Source organism: Melozone crissalis, unplaced genomic scaffold (genome assembly GCF_028551555.1).
Source record: "Melozone crissalis strain CALT ecotype California unplaced genomic scaffold, PUWL_Pcris_2 ptg000007l_1, whole genome shotgun sequence".
In the NCBI taxonomy this organism is placed as follows: domain Eukaryota; kingdom Metazoa; phylum Chordata; class Aves; order Passeriformes; family Passerellidae; genus Melozone; species Melozone crissalis.
In genome coordinates this window covers 19,438,719-19,458,414 of record NW_026535785.1, presented here as the reverse complement: position 1 = coordinate 19,458,414, position 19,696 = coordinate 19,438,719, and the positions used below count along the sequence as shown (strand labels likewise).

The window sequence follows — 19,696 nt, the reverse complement described above, 5'->3', positions numbered from 1 at the left end:
CGCCCCGCGCAACAAAAGAGCGCCGCCGTGCCGCTGGTACTGAACAGTTTATTCTGGTTTAAAATAAAAAAACAGAAAGCCTGGCCGGGCGAGCCGGCCCTACGCAGGGTTGGTGCACCCCCGGCCGCGGCTCCCGGCCCGGGTATTTACAGCTGGAACACCTCAGACAGTAAAGAGTTATTGCAACAGGACAGCACTTGCCTCTACGGTCAAAAATCTCAACGGGTGTTCAGAATCATGACTTGTGGATCCCAAAAGGCAGTTGTTAAACATGCAAAAACATTACTAAACAATATTATCTAACTTCTACGGCTGTCAAATACTTGACCTTAATAAGGAAACCAATTACAAAATACTTCCTTGTAGTGCTATACAAAAGTTATAAAATTAAGATTCTATCAACCACTTTTAAATATTCCAATTTTTCAACAGTGCAGTTTTTCACGTCTTTATCACCACTGAACATTCTGAAGTAAAAAAAAAATAAATCAGCAAATTAGATCAAAGTGATGTAATCTTTGGGTCCCTTTATTCCTGTGGCCTTCATATACATACACAGACACAAATGACCAGGTTTCTATTTCAGCATATCAGAAAGTTGCAACTAGTTATCCAGAATTGGCAAAAAGTCCGTACTGTCATTTGTGACTTCGTGGTCTTAGAACCAGAGTCTCAATGTCTCCAAGCTACGGTCTATCAAAATGCAAACAACTTCAAACACTAAGAATTCTTTAAATTGCTCATGTCTACAGGTATTACAACAAAGTTAACGTTTCAAGAATTGACAAATGGAGACAGACTTTTACCCCAGGCATTCCAGGAGAATCACCAACTCGTGGGCCTGGTCCATTATTAAAAAAAGTTAATATTTCTCACTAAGTAAAATTAATTGCAAATCTTGACATATGAAAATTCCTTTTCTCCTTTTTTTTTTGAAAATATCTCCTTAACTTGGTCAAATCCTGTGATATACCAGAAACTACAAAATCAAACTCTTGCAAGAGCAGTGAAGCGTGTATCCAGTTTTGTGTAATGGAAGAACATTTTCAAAACTTCATTATAGTCCAAATATAAAATCAAACATTTAAGCTTGAAAAGCTGCTAAAGAAAAAGAAACCCAACTAATTCAGTGTTCTTCAGCATATCAACTTTCTGCAATAACAGTATGTTTACCGACTTAAAAATGTTTATTCTTTAAAAAATTAGTTGCTTTTTATACAGCTATACAAAGTTTGTAATGTTTCTTTGGCAATGGGATATAATGGAATTTTACAACTATATAAAAACTTTCCTTTGCCTAAGAAACAGTATTTACTGTGTGTACATATCTGACTGACAAAGCAAGTTTTCTACTGTCCAGCACCCTAGTTGATACAAGAACAACTACCTCAAAAGGGATTTTACAGGATTTCCAAAAACAACCTTCGGTGGGTCAAAACACTCACAGTATCGACGGCCTTCTGCATACCATTGTCCTTACAACTTGAAGCAATTATCAAATACAGTTTAGTAATAAGAAAAATCCTTTCAGTGATGAAAAAATACTTAAAACTCCATCGAAGTACTGCTTATAATTAACTATACATAAGAAATTACTTATCCTTCTGTCTCAAATATATTTAATGCTTACTGTTTTCAAAGATGGCCATTTCTCAAAAGTAACTGCATTACACCCCTTTGAAATTAAATAGTTAAATCCCAGTGCTGGTGACAAGTATACAGCAAATTAACTTCATTCTTTGCAGAGATCAAAACTAATTCTCTGATTCAAGAAGATCTAGACGTTCACCTGGTTTGCAGCTTTCTTGTGGACTACGCAGCAACTTTGTTGTCTTTCTAGAAGGAACAAAAGCACAGTGTGAAAATTCATTTTGCAAAACAAACCCTACAAACTCATCCGGGCAACAGCCCTGGGAGCAGTTGTGCTGTGCTGGCTGTTGCCCATGTCCTGCAGCAGAAAGGAGACCTCAGAGGAGATCAGGGTGGCACCTGGTGAAACCCCCTCAGTCTGGCACTGAGCAGAGCAGCTCATCACTCCAAACACAAAGCACAGCACAAATCCTCAGCCCTTGCACCACCTCCTACTCAACTGGAAAGCAGCAAAACTCTCATTCAGAAATTCAAATTGCTGATCTCCAATCCCTCATTTCCATTCACATTCAGCTACCCAAAGTTTCTTTAAGTGATAGGACTAACTGTTGAAAACTAATCAACTAACAGGTGAGGGATGTCTCACAAAGAAATGTGCTGTGCCATAACTCCCCATTTTTTTCATTTAAAAACATTAGAATTTCTATAAAAAATCAGATATTCTTGTTTGCAAAACTCTAACTGCTCATGCAGTAAACTAGCAGAAGTTGTTCTGTCCCAGTTAGAACTCTAAAAGCCCAGTTTATCTGAATCAATCTGGATAGCTGTCTGATTCTAACCAGTACACCAGCCTTTAAGATTTGTGCCAACTCATTCACAAAGAATTCAAAAGTTTGTTTCACAATGGAAGCGAGTTAAATTATTCCCTCTCATCCTTTATATTTTAAAATATAAATTATGAGAGGGAATAATTTAACTTGCTTAATATAAATATAAAACTTGGAAAAACGCTTGCAACTTACATCTCTAACACTTGCATTCAATCTGTAGAACTTCTTTTCCCTTCTTTTTCTTCTCCTTCCCGATAGTAGATGTCAAATAGCTACTCAGGGCATGTGATGAAAGGCTAACTATACTTCTGGCTATTGATAGTAAAATGGTGCCATGTAACTAAAATTTCAGCATTAATGGACTTTCAAAAAAGTAGCTCAGAGCCCTGCAAAGTAGTACTAGTCCTAGCCAGAAGTTCTAGTTCACCATCAAATCTAAGACCAGGAGATTGTGGGCTCTCCTTTCCCAGAGTGGGCCGGGTCAGAGGAACAACAAGAGCACTTTATTTACCCTATATTCGAAGTCGGCGAACTCGCGGCCGCCGCGGCCCCCTCGGAATCCGCCGCGGAAGCCGCGGGGGGCGGGGAAGGCGCCCCGGCCGCCGGCCCGGCCCCGGCCCCCTCGGAAGCCGATGACGCCCCTGCCCCTGTAGCCGCCGCGGCCGCGGTTGGGGCGCAGGGGGATGCCGAAGGTCTCGGCGTTCAGCCGCCGCTCCTCGGCCCAGGTGGGTCGCCGCTCCCTGCAGCACAGAACCAACGGGGATGGCTTGAAACGCTTGGGAAGGGAGGGACAGCGCCCTCCGAGAGGGCGCAAACCATACAGGAATCGCACGGTAAATCTGCACAGCATCCCTTCCACAAGAACCCAGGCGTCTGCCACAGTTCACTGGGCTCATCGAGAAGGAATATGGTACGGAGTCTTTAATTAGATATTAATAATGCTCTAAGAGTTTGCCATATTGAAAAGCACACTCTGTATCCTCTGCACGCAAGAAACAGTTTGCAGTTACAGATGTTATTTTATCTGGCTGTGAGTACAACCAACAACTCCCCCTCCTGCAAGTCAAAACAGGTCAGCAATCCACATCATCGCGTCTAATAAAAAGGCAGCAGCAAAAGATAAGCTTGAATTTTCCTGAAATGCTATCTGTCCATTTCAACAGCACCACTGGCTGAGACAGTTATGTAATCTGCTTAGGAACCATTACCAAAGCAGGGTCGTAATTGATTTAACTAAAGTGTTAATTTAGCAGCAAAGCAAAACAAACAAACCCCTCCACATCTTAGTAAATCTGGAAAGGAGATTCTGGAGCCTGTGCATTAAGTTCTAAGAGCCTGTGCATTAAGTTCTTAAAGCCTGGCTCTAAAACACCTTAAAATACCTTCGTGTGACCATATTGCACTTGCCCACAAAGAAATTCTGCACTTCTTATTCCCATTTTATTTTTGCCAGCTGCATGTGGAAATAAGCTCTAATCACCTTTGACTCAGAGTAGACTGTCAGTGCTACTCATTGCAATATCTTATGACATAAACATGCATTAAGCAGACTAACAAGCTTCTCCTTGCAGGCCTTACCTATTGTCATCACAGGAAATGTTATCAAAGAAGGATTTGGTTTTGTCATAGTAGCAATTGGGTCCAAGTGGATCTTCCTCATCAGCATTCCCTTCGCTATTTTGGGTATCAACACCTGAGTCACCTTTGTCTTCTCCATTTACAGGCTTCTCTGGTTTCTCAAGTTTATCTTCTGGAAAATAAAAAGTAAACAGAAGCCTAAAAAAACCAGCCTAAAATAACTGTTAAGTTACTCCCAGTCAGAGAGGAACTATATTGCATGCTGTAAAAATAATTTAATGTGGAAATAAAATAACTTGACATGTAAATTAGGATGTATTGCTGTCTGGAGGTTTCTATGCTTCCTGTGGGTTTAGTTACCAAAAAACCCTGCAGCAGAACAGACTTGACACCCATCTATTTTCTCCCCTCTTCAGCTACCTCCTTTCTGGCCTTAAGAGCCTCATTCAGAGACTCCTCCTAAAAGCCATCCCATGGTTTTGTTCATCCCTGTTGTCCTTCTCCTTTGCCTTCTGGTTTTGCTGCCATCTCCTCTGAGAAGCAGGGCCAGCATTCTGACTTTGTGATGTATTTATTTCCTAATAATGCCTCAAGTTCAACTCACTGTTTTAACCAGTACTGAAAACAAAGCTGATGGTTCAACATCAACAGCTATTGCTATCTTCAAATCTCATTCCTAAATGCCTACAGCTTAAATCTCACAGTGCTGTGCATGAACTTCAGACAACCAGCTCAACCTTTCCACATCACACACAAGAACTACCACACTCCAAACATTTCTATAGCTATTAATGGTTAGCATTCCCTTTTCTCTTTATTATTCTGAAAAAACAGTATCAACAGCAAACCATCAACTGATTGAGAAATGATCCAGAAAAACAGGTGAGCACTACAGGACAGATCTTATGGGGCTCAACTGGAGTTTTCACTCTACATTGAAATCTGACCATTTATTCCCACCTCTTGTTTCCCAGCCTTTAGCCAATCATTCACTGAAACAGGGAACTCACTGTATTAACCTGCAACAATTTTGTCCAAAAATAGCAGCAGCAGTGTAACAAACAGGTGGCTGGTCACAAGAGAATGAGGTAATCAAAACAGAAGCCTGCTAGAAAATGAGTGCTGGCAGCATGGTTTTGAACTACTCCTGTGTTCCTCTGGAAAAGGATAAAAGCAAGGAAATGCTAGAAACTTTCAATCAAACTCTCCTACGTACTACAACAAACTTCTGATTCCAAACTCCTTTGTTTCTGGTCTATAATTGACATTATAATTTTGGTCTAATAATTGAAAACCTAAAACATGGATTTTCTTTTATTGCATCCTTTCCAGGAGTTTAAAGTAATAAACATTATTGGGCCTTCTGGTTAAGTAATCTGCATTTTTAACAGAGACTTGTTAGAACTTCACAGATGACATCGGCTAGGTAAAATTTGTTAAAAACTCAAACAGCGACCCAAGTATTTAATTAACATATGACCTCAGTTTACTTATTAATTGGTTTTTAAATTTATTTTTTAATGACTGCAAGCAAGACTTAATACTATATGCCTTTTAAGAGTTGTTCTCCAAGGTAGGATCAAAACAGCAAGACACAGTTTATCCATGCTCAAATCTAAAGCAAAAATTGTTTTACCTTTTAATTTAAGTTTATTATGAAACTCTCTATCAATCTCCTCCTTATTGAATTGTGCATTTGCACTTTCAAAGTCAAAGTCCTTCTCAAACTTCATTGGACCATCCCTCCGGATACCAAATCTTCCTCGGCCCCCTCTGTGACCTCCGCGGCCTCTCCGTACTGCAGGTGCACCTGCAACTGAAAACAGGGAAATTCTCTTTGGTTTTGCTTTGTGGATTGGCTTTTCTCTGAGGATGGTGGAGGGTGTTTTGTGGTTTGGTTTGATTTCTAATTCCTGGGGTAACAGGCTGGGACTTCAGAAGTGCAGGAAGAGAATGCCTGTTGTTTAAAGTCCCAACAGAGCAGCTTGTCATTTGTAAATTCACTCACAGTAATGATGAAAGTGACACAGAAAGCTTAACAATACTAAATTTGTGTGTTAAAGACTCTCTAGAAGTCATTAAAAGCTTTTGGAGGACACGTTAAAATATTAGTGGCTTTTCAGTCAAGTATATTTCTACAAAGGCCTTTATTTCATGCTATTATATTTATAAATCTGTGATGTAAACATATACTTGATTCATATTTTTCTTTAAACTGATTGCTTAGTATAAAACAAGAAAATATTTTTCTCTTTAATGTTGAGTTCATTTTCTTGTATTCTTCTGGCTCAATGCAAAATTTTACCCTCTCAAAGCAAAATGTGAAAGAATTTATGTATTTCAGCAAATTTTAAAAAATGTATTGGTCTGAAAGCAATGATAGCTATTTCTCAAAACATGATTTACCAATTTGTCGTTTGTTTTCATTTCTGAGTTCATTTTCTGATCTTGAAACCTTGTGTGCTTCAGCTAAAGTTGGAAATAAAAACATGATTTGTTTATCCAATTAGATATTTTTGATCATACTTTTGTATATAGTTGAGATTTTTAAAAAAATCCAAACCTGTAAATGTAAATCACATGTTTAAATCATAAAATAAAAAAAAGTAATTTAGAATATATGCTTAAATTTAAAAAGAAATATGTATCTAATGCAGGTCTCTGCTGGCCAGCCTACCAGTGGTAGACAGCAGGAGAATTCCTCTGTACTACCCTTTAAAAGGGCACTTTGTGTGTGGATGGAAGGAATGAAGCTGTATGAAAACCATCCAAAGCTACCTCGTCTGTGCTCTTGGCTCTCTAGGGATTTTTGGCTTGCAGACACCAAAGGTCTGGTTTGCACAGGACTCCTCCTCCCAACTGGTGCTGGAGTGGGCAGGTGGGCTGAAGCTGTTTGCACAGCTTGTTCCATGGTGGGGCTCCTTCTCAAATGGTCCATCTGAGGGCTTGAACGACCTGGGGGGGAAAAACCAAACCAAACGCCACAGGGTTAATTCTCATCTACAGAGGTGAGTTACTGGAGTTACTGGTCTCAGCCAATCTAGACTGACAGGTTTATCTGCCTTAGCAGTTAAGGCAGCTGTGTACAAAAAAAAAAAAAAATCTGCACCATCGGATCCATTAATTCAGAATAAAGGATGTTTAGGGATACCTCTTCCCTCAGTCTATGATGAAATAATGGGTAGGACACCCAATCCCTACCAACCATTAATGATGCACATTTAGCTGTGGAATCAAACTTTGGCATTGACTGGAGGTAAAAATGCTCCTCCTGCCTCCCTGGATGCCAAGTGGGAGGGGGCTGCTCCCAGGGCAGCTGTGATGCAGCTCAGGCACTGCTGCAGGATCCCTGCCACACCAGGACAGTGCCACGGGCTGGGCTCAGTGCAGGGAGGGAGCTGGGGGAGCTGCCCCACACAGGCAGGAGCACCCTCAGCATGGAGCCACTGATCCAGCCAGACAAGCTTACAACATCAAACAGCTCAATATACTAACAAATTAGAATAAGACTCAAGTCCCAGTAAGTGAAAGAACAAGGCTCTATCTCATTACAAAACTAACAAAAGGAAAACAAAAAATAAACCAAACCCATGAACAAAACAATAAATCCAACCATACCACATTTGCAATTGACAAAGGCAAAAAGTATTCCTAAAAGCAAACACTCAGAGAAAACCACAGAAAATGTTGGGGCAGAATGTATGTTCACCCAGAGCAGGCTTTAACTGCAGAAAACCAAACTTGTGTTTCAACAGAGAAATGCTCAGCATACCTTTGCCCCTTGCATTATCCCAACAAAGTAGAATCTATTTTTGGCAACCCACTCAACTACTCCTAGAAACACTCCTAATGGGTATACAAACCTCAGCTGGAATTTAGGGGAAAAAACTGCTCTAAGTGTTTTGCCTTTTAACATGACTGCATAATTTAAAAACAGCATTAGAAATACATCTTGGCACACACTTTGATAGCAAGGAAGAGTGGAAGAGCAGGAAATAATGGGGTTTGGGTTTTTAAGGAGCAATGTCTGCATGAAGGTGAAGGCGTTTAATGTTTAATTTCTTTTTTCTTTGCCATTCAAATATCATCTGGAATCTCATTTTTTCCAATATTACATAAACTATCTATACAGCTTCTGTTAATATTAAGCTGATTTAAAAGTCATGTCCCCACCTCTAGAGGAAATCAGGTCTGCTGTTAATATAATCTATGTAACTATGCATGAACAGAACTACAGTTAGGAATAAAGATTTTAAAATTTTAAGCTCAAGGACTTCCCATTTCACTCAGTATGAAGTATCTGCAGTACTGCCATGTTATTAACAAAACTAAATACCGAATTTCCACATGTATCTGTTTGCTGACACTATCTCACTTAATTAAGCCCTGCTTCTCAGTACAGGTGCCTTAAGGGTAACAATGAATGTGTTACTGCCTGCAGCACTCCAAGATGTAGAGAAAACACATTTAAAGAGCAAACACAAAGCCTCTCAGCGTCTCCTGGGGTTAATACCAAATGTTTTCATGAGAATTCAGCTGTTTGGTTGGTGTTTCTGGCAAACACCAAAATCACACAGACACAGCTTGTCAAAAAAAAGACTGAAGTCACTAAAAAAGATTTTACCTTGAGACATCTGTGTTTTTAGTGATCTTGCATCTGTTGTAAACGCAGAACCAACTGCAGTGCTTTGGGACATGCTAGCACTGCCTGAAGAGTCTGTTCCAAAAGATGTTAAAGAACCTCCTGCTTTGAAAGAAATAATAAAGTTGTAAAATCTGGTTTAGACTTTTTTTAAACTAGCACTAAATGATTAGTGAAGCTTTATTAGGCAGTTATTCTAGAGTACATGTAAATCTGCCCTTCCCATACATTTTTAGTTTAATCTAACAGATGTATGCACATAGCCTGGTAAGATTAATATCTTGATTTTTCCATCTAAAATGAAAAACAAAAGAGCACTTCTAATTTCACCATCAGAAGTATTAACAAAACACAGTCACCTTATGGAGCCATACATGTTATTGGTATATATTTCCACTTAAGATCCTTTCAGCAAAAATATGATTGTCACATATTGTTAATTGATATCAAATTATGGCCGGCCAATTCTACAGCCATTCTTTAGCATGGCTAACGTTTTCAGGAGTAGCACTGCTGCCAGAACAGTTATGAGACTTTAAGTTCCTATGAGAAAAACTAAACTGTGAAATAACCTCTCAGGGATGAAGGAAAGTTGGTTGGTGAGCCTCAGAGAGAAAGTGCAGTCTAAAGCAGCAACTAGCCCAGGCAGCTCACAAATCCTTCCAGCATCCATTTCCCAGCTAGCCAACACCTCACAAACAGCTGAAGGATTGCACTGGCACGTGGTTGCTGAATAATCCAAATCCTTAGTTAAGGCACACAGCACCTGGTCAACCCAACAGCTGTGGGGCTTCTCTGGAGGGGCTGCCTCCACCACCTGTGAAATATAAGGAATACTGGTCCCTCTGAGATAGGGGTTTAGTTCTCAATCATAATTATTTTAAGATGCAGACTACTAAGAACTCTCTACTTTCGAGCTAAACTGCAGAACTAACAGAGAAGGAAGACTGAATCTGCCTTAGGATAGGGCACTGATGACATTCTAGGCAGTGGTTGCTGTCTGAGCACACAGAGCCTCCCTCCCAGGACAGCACCGGGTAACCACAGTGAACGTACCGACTCCCACGGCGCCGAACTGCTGCCCCACCAGCGGGCTGGGGCTGAACTGGCTGTACGCAGGCATCCTGCCAAAGGGGCCGTAGGAACCCACAGACTGGAATGAAGATGTGCTCGAAGATCCTAGTGAAGACTGGAGACAAAACACACACCACACTAGCAAAAAGTCATATTTACACCAAAATTAGGAAATAGTTCTGTGAGGCAAGACATGTAGAAACTCTAAAATAAACATTTTCACAAGTATGTACAGCTTACAGACCTGTGGAAACAGCAAGACAAAATTTTGCAATCCTTTCCCTATAACCTCAGACACTCTCTTGTCCAACACACACATATAAACTTTGTTGGCAAATTTAGGAAGTCTCCTGTCTTTTCCCTTGAAGTTTCAAACCCCACAGGTACAATAAGACACCCAAGCATACTGGAGGAGGCTGGGGTTATCACTGTTTTTGGGGTTCACAGTAATGCAACTTCACCACTCTTGACTACACTGACAGAGGGACTTGCACCAAATTCAATAAAAGTCCTTGGAGAAATGCAAGGGCACATCACAAGCAAGTTCGAGAATTTTATCATACAGAATAGATAAAGTACAAGAATTGTATTACATGGGATTATCAACCTCCATTTGAAGCAAGAGATTTCCTCTTGCTCTCAGGGATGACTTCTAAGATACTCCATAAGCACAATCAAAAAGCCAACAAATTTCTCAGAAAACTATTTATCATAGTTTTCATTTATCATTTATCTGTTTACTGCAAAGTGACAGACTAATCAAATCTGAAGGCTTCAAGTTGTAAGCTGCTTTCCCCTCAGAAACCAAGTATTCACTATTCAAATAACTGCCTTATAGTATGAAGCCTGTTTAAAAACATGGCTAGATGAAACACTTGAAAGTCATAGTTAGCAAAAAGCGTTGAACATTAAAACAAAAATAAAACTAACAAGCAAACAAAAACCACTAATTATCTGCAGATATTTCATCATCTACTCCATTTGATTTATAGCAAGTCTGATCTTCCCAAGAACTGTGTGTCCTAAGCCAAGTCCCTTCCAAAAAAGGCATGAAGACCTACAAAACGTCATTAGTTGCTTTTGAAAAGAAAGCAGCTTTGGTATATGTAGTGCACTGTGCTAGAGTTAGATTTCAACCTTCATTTTCACAGTTAAGGACTGTGAAAGGGGAAAATCCTTCCAGAGATCTTTACATTGGCTTGTGAATGTGACGAACACTTTAATTTTTGAACACTCAGCTAGAGAGCACTTCAGCAGCAACGATTTACAGCTGGGGCTCACCTGGACAATGGCAGGGTCCTGTGGCAAGGAGCACTGAGGTTTGGGGGGCTCACACACAGTCAGGTCCTTGATGTCACTGCCACGGAATATGATGTACTCAAACACCTCATCGCGAGGGGGGATGGGTCTGTCCGTCGGTCTGTCCTCCGTGCCAAAGGAGCGAACTGCGGGGGCGGGAAGGGAGACAAAGAATGAAACATCCCACGTTCAACAAAAGGGTTTTGAATATAAGGCAGAGACAAACAGCTTTAAATGAAAAGGATAAAATTTCATTGAGAAAAGACCTTTATTGAATAGGCATCATATTCTTTATCAACTCTCCTCAGACAAACAAGTCATTTAAGCTAAAAAATCTGAGTTAAAACCCAAGCCGAAAGACTGAGACATCACTTATGGCATTAATTACATGTGGAATATTTCAAATGTTTTGTGAGGGTAAGGGGAAGCAGCAAGGCAGGTTTTTTTGGCTGCTAAGTCAATCCTATGAATCAACAAATAAATGAGTTTACATACTTCATATTCTGCATTTGCAAAACAGGCAAACTATGCTAATACTACTAAAATCTGGAATATTAAGAATTATCAAATGTGAATTCCTCAAGAGATTCAAAATTTAATAAAACAACAAAAATTCTGTGGTATGTATATACAATTTTCCCTAAGCAAAATGCATTCTTCTTGCTGGTGTAAGGTTCATATGATGTCATATGATCTCTGCCAAATTAAGCAAACTCACTGGGGCATAGCTATCTTCCTAGTGTGCACCATAGCAAGACATGAAATTCCTTGTATGAATTCCAGCAGCTTTCTGACTGCACAGCAATGAAGCACTGAAGCTCTTCCAATCACTAGCACTGCACATGGATGCCATCACTTTGCTGTCACTGCCCTCTCAAACTTTTCCCCACCCTCAGACTGCCAACCCTGGGCGAGCATCAAATGAAACAAACAAATAACTGAAGAAGAGAATTGTCTCCAAGGGCTAGTTGTGTAAGCAAAAACTAAACAATGGATTGAAACCAGAGAGGGCAAAAAAACAAACCCCCAAAATCATGACAGTCACATTCAATCACAATCACAATAACTTGTAGCAGCTTAACAATCCCTCATGACTGTTTTTGCTCCAGCCTTTTAGAAAGTGTTTGTTTGCTTTGCAAGGTACAGGTTATGCTGAGAAAAAAATGTCTGTATTTTGCTTTAATTTACCAGAATTAGATTTCCCTCCATTTTCAGATGCATCAACATTTTGGAGACATCATTAGGCACTTATTTGCAGCCAGAGAATCATTAGTCAAGAAAAGCAGAGTCTCCTGTAGAGATGTATAAAGTGATACTGAGTCATTTCTCAGGCTGCACCAGCCATCTTCCATCACTGTTGCTTCTTGTGATACTGCATAAACAGAGCTTAACATCAGGTATTAAATCTTTTTCAGAAGCATAATTCAGGGGTAAAGAGATCATGCCCACACTACAAAGAAAAATATCATTAAGTAGTTACAATTACTTTGTACATGTATCATCTAGTGAGCTGACTTTCATTATCTTTTCTGTTTCTGTGCATCTGAAAGTCTGCTCTGAATGGTGCTACAAAGTGTGAGCAGTGTAAAAAGGCACACACTGTTCAGTTCATGTCAGTCCTTGTTAGGAAAGGAATCTGTCCTCTTTTCCTCCACAGAAAAAAGTGTCTGGAGCTTAAGAATTCACAGAAATTAACCCAAAGTAATGCACAGTAGCTTAAAAACATTATCAGTGGGTCATGTGCATTCCTGGGTCAATTAATTCCATTGCTTTTTATTCACCAGGCTTTTCTATTTCACTGTCTTGACCATGGATCTACCCTCACTTTCTGGCCATCTTCTACTCTATTTATCAGATAACTAATAAATTATCTTGGACTTTCATGCCATCATTTGACCTGCTGCCTTGGTAAGTAAAACCAAAGTTGATTTTGTACTGTTTCACATTGAAATGTTTCTCTAGTAGCCATTTTCTGTATAAAAGTGCACAAAAATAGCCAGAGTATGATCAGTTAGTTACCAAAGGATTTTACTTTCTAGCTAAAGCAAAGAAACTACTCTACAGAAACAACACAGAGAAAGGGTAGGAAGTTGGAGGGTTGCATCTTGCCTTTACATGGAAATAAAAATCTGATCAACTGTGGAAGAAATGTTTTGAAAGTATTTCTGTTAAGTCAGAGCTACACTACACAGGTAAGTATTTCAATATCAATACCAATGCCCCATGACACATACAGGAACAGTTCTAACACCCAGCAATTGCCTTTTCCATTCTAAACCAATTAAAAAAGGGAACCACCAGACTTTCATCTACTGACGTGATGAAAGAAGTAAAGGGATTTCAGTTATGTTAAAAAACAATCTTTCTCCACACCATGAAATTACCATAACATCAAAAGGAAGCCTTTCAGTGCCAAAATTGAGAATTCATCTTTAAGAGATTCCACTGTCTATGCAGCTAACTCAAGACCCTGATAGGGCTGCCAATGGTTTATCAATAAAACACATCAAGATTTGCTACTCAAAGTTTGACTCTTCCTTTACTTCTCCCCTGCCACAAATCAAACTGGTTTTATCACAGCCTTCTGCAAAACAGAAACACAATTTCATCCAATGAAGATCTGCTCTGCTGGAGAGGGGTAAGCAAACTCCCCTGATTTGCAGCTCAGACTCCTCTTTCACCACAAGCAACCAAAATAACCCCTTCAAGTCCAACTTCCTTTTCAAGCAGGAACCAGAACTGTGTGTGGTGATCTAGGAAGGGCTACCTAACGAGTCCACCCCAGTCAGGTCACTCAGAGCAGTGTTAAGGAGTTTAAAGTCACTTTTTGTGTATGGCAAAGGCACACCTACCTTTACAGTTTGTATTTTCCTCAGTAAGATTAGGATTTAACACAATCTGAGCTCATGAAAGTAAGAAGTCTAATATTAGAAGTGGCCAGAATAGCAGAATTTTAGAAAGAAATAGTTTTTACCACATTTTCTCATACTCGGAGTATCAAAAGCACAAGGAACTGGAGCAGCAGCAGGCTTAGAGCTCAGTCTGAGGAAATTCCCCAAGAGTCAGAGCTGGACAATCTCCTTCCTCCAGAACAAGGTGCAGTTCATATATAGCAAAATACTGAAGAGGGAGAGGAGATTATTTTTGAAAGAGCTAAACTGGCTTAATCACTTCCAAACAAAAGGACAAGCAGTACACGTTAAAAGCAAACTTATTTTTCGTCAGTGTAAATATACACAAGTCAGTAGCTAAATAACTAACTCTCTGGAGCCCATTAATCTATATACTTGTGCCCAAGTGAGCACATTTTGGCACAGATTTTGACTGTGATATTACCAGTATATGATATTTCAATGTATATGACCATATTATACTACTGTAGCATTCAATGGCAACACTGCAACTTCCCCAGTTAATTGATCTATTACTTGTTGATTCACACAGGGAGCCCAAGCACAATGTCAATGAGAAGTGAAGGCACTGACTCTGCTGCCCACAAGGTGAACCCTGCAGCAGCTCAGGCTGTGCACACACTGCCTCTCCTCTCCCCAGGAGCAAACACACACAGACAGACACACACACAGACAGACACAGACACACACACACAGACACAGCACACACACGGACACAGCACACACACGGACACAGCCACACATGGACACAGCCACACACGGGGACACACGGACACACGCGCGCACAGACACGCGGACACACAGACACACACACGGACACACACACGGACACACGCACGGACACACGCACAGACACACGCACGGACACACGCGCGGACACACGCGCGGACACACGCGCGGACACACAGACACACACGCGCGGACACACAGACACACACGCGCGGACACACAGACACACACGCGCGGACACACACACGCGCGGACACACACACGCGTGGACACACACACGCGCGGACACACACGCGCGGACACACACACAGCAGCTCTCCCTGCTCCCGAGGCACCAGGAGCAGCACGGCACTGACAGGACACCACCACAAGGGCACAAGTCACTTCAGCTGCCACCTCTCCACCCATCACACCCCCTGCACTGCAGCCAAGCTTTGATGCCTGCACAGCACAGCACAGCAGCTCCTTCCCCAGACAATGACCTCAGCCTGCACTCCCCTACTCGCAGGGAGATGGAGCAGGCTGTGACAAGAGGAATTCCTCTGCTGTGACATACTGTGCCCAAGTTTGGTTTGGCACACGGGCCCTAACCTTGGAGACATGCAAGGAGCATGTTACTTAACTGACTAAAAAATAACATTCCTAAAAAACTGATAGAAATGTAACCCTTCCCTTTCCTGCTCCCACCCCTCAATGAGCCCAAGCTCAGGATTTCAACTTTCCTCTGTCTGCATTTCTGAGTCTTTCACCTGCAAATAATGCTCTGTAGAAGTCTGAAAGGGAAGTTTTCCTTTGGATGTGTCATTATACCATAGATGGCTGAAAATACCAGAAGTTTAACTACTTCTTAAAAGTACCAAAAGCTGTTTCATTAGTATCTATCAATTATCATGGTCCCAACTGCAACTCTCAGTGGTGCAAGAGTTGCTAAGTGAGAACTGATGCATTATAGCAAAGACAATATATAATTGTTTATATATATAATATATATAAATATAATTGTTTATATATATAATTGTTTTTATAATTGTTTCATACCTAAGGATTCCCTGTTGTTGAAGGAACAAAGCTTTTTTCACACAATATGGTTGTTCTTACACAGCTTACCTGCATTAAAAATAACTCTCTCTAAATCAGTGCCTTGAAACAGAAAACCATTATGTATAACTGATATGAAAAATCACATCTCCCTTTTAGTGCCACAACATTTAAGATTATTCTGTAAATGCCCCAGGTAGGGCAGCAATCATTCCAGCAAGAAAACGAACCATAGCTTGCAAACTCCTCTTAAATTGCTTGGGCTTAATGATGTTTTAAAAATTAATAACAATTTTTTTTTAAACTAAGTGTTAACTAGAACCATGAACTAGAAGGACATTTCCAGTTATTTTAACTTGAGGCTTGCCAATAGCAGTGAGTGGGTTTTGGTTGCAGACAGTCTCTGAAAAGCTGCTGATCCAAAGAGAACATATGCACCAATAACATTTGAGAACCTCAAATGTGTGCACAGCTTGCAGTGTTTGGGATCCACCATGGATGGGGCTCCCCTGCTATTTAAATAACTACACACTTACACACTCTGTGAGAGGATGCAGCACTTCACCTCACCAGACTCCAGCTCAGGTTCAAAATGTTCAATATTTAACAGCTCCTATCCTTCTCTAACTGTGAGACAGAGGCCACAAGTTTAGCTCAGTGGAAAGATCACCACAGTGTACACAAAATGCTGATTAGAGAACCAGAGCAGAGTAAGGAAAGGACTGCAGCCTGTGCTGGCAACCCCAAACACTCATTTCTGTCTGAAAGCCTCGACTATTTAATACAAATGAGGGCATTCCACGAGCACAACTTTGTGAGATGAATCTCTGACTGGTTCAGCCCACACAGATCCTACAGCTGGGCAAATCTGTAGTTATTCAGGAACAGACTGCACCTCTACCTCTGCACTTTATGTCACCATTTCAGTGTCCTCAGTTAGAGTATGAATAATGCTAAGGTGCCCTGCATTCAGTTCAGGGAACACTCATGTCACACACACTACACAGCTCAGCAACTGAAAGCATCAAATCTTTTGGGATTTTTTTTCTCTCTCTCTCTGGCAAAAAAAAAAAAATACACTTGTGGTCATGATTCACAGTAAACAGTTCTAGTCTGACTTCTGGACTCAGCACAAGAAGAAGAGGTAACTATGAGCTGATCAACATAAAGTTCTGCTTCTTTCCCAAACAGAGCTGGCCAGTAATGCAGCACTCCTGCCACCTTCCATAGACTCTGTCACACACACTCAGGGCCTGAGCCTGCAGAAACTGAACACTCTGGAGTGCAGCATTCTGCCCCTGAGCACACAGAATGCTCCAGTCTAACATGGGTGTCAGCAGCTCCACATTAATCTCAGGATTTTTGGTTCCAGGCGGCCTAGAAATACTGGTTTATTCTCTTCTGAATCATAACACTATTACAAAACACACATTCTTCAGCTAACTCAGCCAAGTTTTATTAAAGTGAATTCAGTGGTTTAGATTTACATTTCTGATGAGAGCAATGAGAAGAGAGTAGATCAGACTTGTAACTGTAGTTTGATCTATCAAACATGCACACTTTGGCAGATACACCACAACATGACTTAACCACTCTCGAGAAGTCATGAAAAATTGCCTTGGTCAGCACTAAATCAGTCTAATTTTGGACAAGACTATCACAAGGTCCTCAACGATAGGATTCTTTTTCAATGTGCTTTTGCACAAACCTTAACAATCACAGCATGCAACTGGAATTTCTGAACATTTATTTTTAATCACAATATCCAGCTTTTACTTGTATAAACCAAAACCAGCTGTCCTTACAAAGTAGATAATGCAACTCCAGCCAGGCAATTTAACCTAAAGGCAACTTTAGAAATAAGCAAAAATCACACAGTGAAAGCCAACTCTGCCCCAAAAGCGAAATGTGCAAGCCTGGGACCAAACTCACCGTGAGGTGTTTCAAAGCCCACGTATCAGAGTTTACAAAACAGAGGAACCTATTTCTGAAACAATCACGGGGGGAGGTGTTGCTTGCGAGGAGGGAAGGCCTTAAAGTGACACAGCGCACAAACCAGAGTCACCACAAAGGGCAGCGAGAGCGATCGCACTCCCGGTATGACCAGGGAGGCCGTGCAGAACGGACCGGACCGGCGCCAAGCCTTTCCTACCGCCAGGAACCGAGCTCTGGAATCCGCTCTGTCCCAAATATTTCATTTACAAGCACTAAGTTTTCCTATTCCCTAATGGCTGCACAGACTCTCTGCTTTTACATACGAATTTAGATTACTTAGCAAGACTTCACAGATGCAAAAAGTGCAAAGGAAAAAAAAAGCTCAGTGTTGCAGAATCGATTATAAAGAGGTTATTAAAAGTTCTGACAGTATTTTACCCTGAGAATGAAATCTCATGCACGAGAAACACTGAAGTCCTTAGGACGCCCAGTTTCAAAAATTCTCTTTTTTGGCCCCAGCTCTCTTCTCAGTAAACCTAACTTTCTTATACACTCACAAAGATCTCTTCTCTGTCCCGATATATAAATGTGTATGTATATATATATTATCTTGTGGCCGATAACATTCCCGTATCATTTCGAACTACACTGTGCCATACACCTTCCAAATTAACAGCTTACGTTCAGCTTTTGTCGGTAATCCAGCACTCAGGATCCCCCTAAGACCCGAGCTGTCTGCCGTCCTAACATGCAGAGCAGCCCAGTCACACACGGCCCTATACCCTGTAGGTCTGGAATTCTTAGCGATGCAAAGAAAACCTCCTTCCAGCCTCCCCCTCCCACTCCCTTTCACGCACCAGCTCCGGACCGCTTTCACCGCACGGGTTCCATACTCGCACTCCACAGGGAGCAGCTCCGAGCACCCCGGCACGGAGGCGCTGCCGGCTCCTCTCGGCGAGGGTCCCTTCCCGGAGCGGGGCCTCGCAGCACCGCCGCTCTCACGCCAAACCCTCTCTCGTTCCACCTCCCCCGCGGGACAAGGCGGGCTCTGCCCGAGCTCCGCCGGGCCCCGCAGGCCGAGGCCGCTCCCCGGGGCTCCCCCGCGCCCGGCCAGCGCCGCGGCCCCGGTTCCTGGGCCGATCCCGGTGCCGCGGCCTCGCTCCCGTCCCGCCCCTCCCCGAGCGCCCCCGGGCCCGCTCCTCCGGCCGCCCGCGTCCTTACCCTTGGCCAGCGCCACCGTGGAGTTCTCGGTGTCGATGGTGTACAGGATCCCCTCATAGCGGATCTCAGCCTTGGAGATGAGGCTGATCTTGCTCCCGATGTAGGGCGTCCCCCCGCTCATGGCGCTGCTTCTCGGTCAGGGACACCCCTTCGCCGCCGCCGAGGGCTCCTTAAGCCAGGCACAAGTAGCCAAGCAACCCCGCCCCTGAGTCGTAGTAGGCGCTGTCCTCCCGTCGCCCCGAGCCGCCGCTCCCCACACAGCGGAACACTCAGCGCAGCCCTCGGCGGAGCGCTCAGCACGGCCCGCGCCCCGCGGCTCCCAACATGGCCGCCGCCTTCATCTTCCCTCACAGCGCCCCCCCGCCCGGCCCGCCAGGTGCATGCCGGGAGCGCGGCTACTCTCGCGAGAGCTGCGGGCGGGGACGCTGGCTTGGGGGCGGGAACGTCGTGGAGCGGCGTCGCCGTCCGGCGCGCGACGGCGGGAGCGGAGCTTCGGCACCGCTCGGTCTCGTTCGGCTCTGCCCGGCATCGGTCGGCACCGCCGGGCCCAGTTCGGCTCTCCCCGGCACCGCTCGGCTCCTCTCGGTACCGCCAGCCCCTGTTCGGTTCTGTCCGGCCCAGCTCGGCACCGCTCGGCTCCGTTCGTCTCTGCCCAGCTTGGCTCTGCTCGGCACCGCCCAGCCCAGCTAGGCTCTGCCCGGCCCAGCTCGGCCCCTTTCGGTTCTGTCCGGCCCAGCTCGGCACCGCCGGGCCCCGTTCCGCACTGCTCGGCTCTGCCCGGCCCCGTTCGGCCCTGTCCGGTCCCGCCCGGCCCCGCTCGGTTTGGCCCCGCTCGGCCCGGCTGTCCG

At 42.9% G+C, this 19,696-nt stretch overlaps 1 protein-coding gene across 3 annotated transcripts; it reads right to left on the bottom strand.

Moving 5' to 3' along the window:
- Positions 1-28: 28 nt before the first annotated feature.
- LSM14A (LSM14A mRNA processing body assembly factor) lies at positions 29-19,195 on the bottom strand. 3 transcript variants are annotated; one of them, XM_054296424.1, is made up of 10 exons: positions 18,849-19,195; positions 10,996-11,159; positions 9,697-9,829; positions 8,623-8,745; positions 6,777-6,953; positions 6,405-6,467; positions 5,635-5,814; positions 3,999-4,170; positions 2,932-3,160; positions 29-1,836 (listed from the first exon to the last, which is right to left on the bottom strand). In XM_054296424.1, the coding sequence occupies exons 1-10, from the start codon at positions 18,967-18,969 to the stop codon at positions 1,813-1,815; spliced, it is 1,386 nt and encodes a 461-aa protein (XP_054152399.1). In that variant the 5' UTR covers positions 18,970-19,195; the 3' UTR covers positions 29-1,812. The 3 variants fall into 3 exon arrangements, with proteins under 3 accessions (XP_054152399.1, XP_054152397.1, XP_054152398.1); XM_054296422.1 differs by lacking the exon at positions 6,405-6,467; XM_054296423.1 differs by lacking the exon at positions 6,405-6,467 and having other exon boundaries at positions 8,623-8,742.
- Between the last annotated feature and the right edge of the window lie 501 nt (positions 19,196-19,696).

Bases quoted from the DNA above. Each gene is read 5' to 3' on its own strand.
- LSM14A (XM_054296424.1), bottom strand. From the start codon at position 18,969: ATGAGCGGGGGGACGCCCTACATCGGGAGCAAGATCAGCCTCATCTCC. The intron at 11,160-18,848 runs GTAAGGACGCGG...CCGCCCCCGCAG, and splicing joins CACGGTGGCGCTGGCCAAGG to TTCGCTCCTTTGGCACGGAG. The intron at 1,837-2,931 runs GTAAATAAAGTG...TGTTCCTTCTAG, and splicing joins TCGCCGACTTCGAATATAGG to AAAGACAACAAAGTTGCTGC.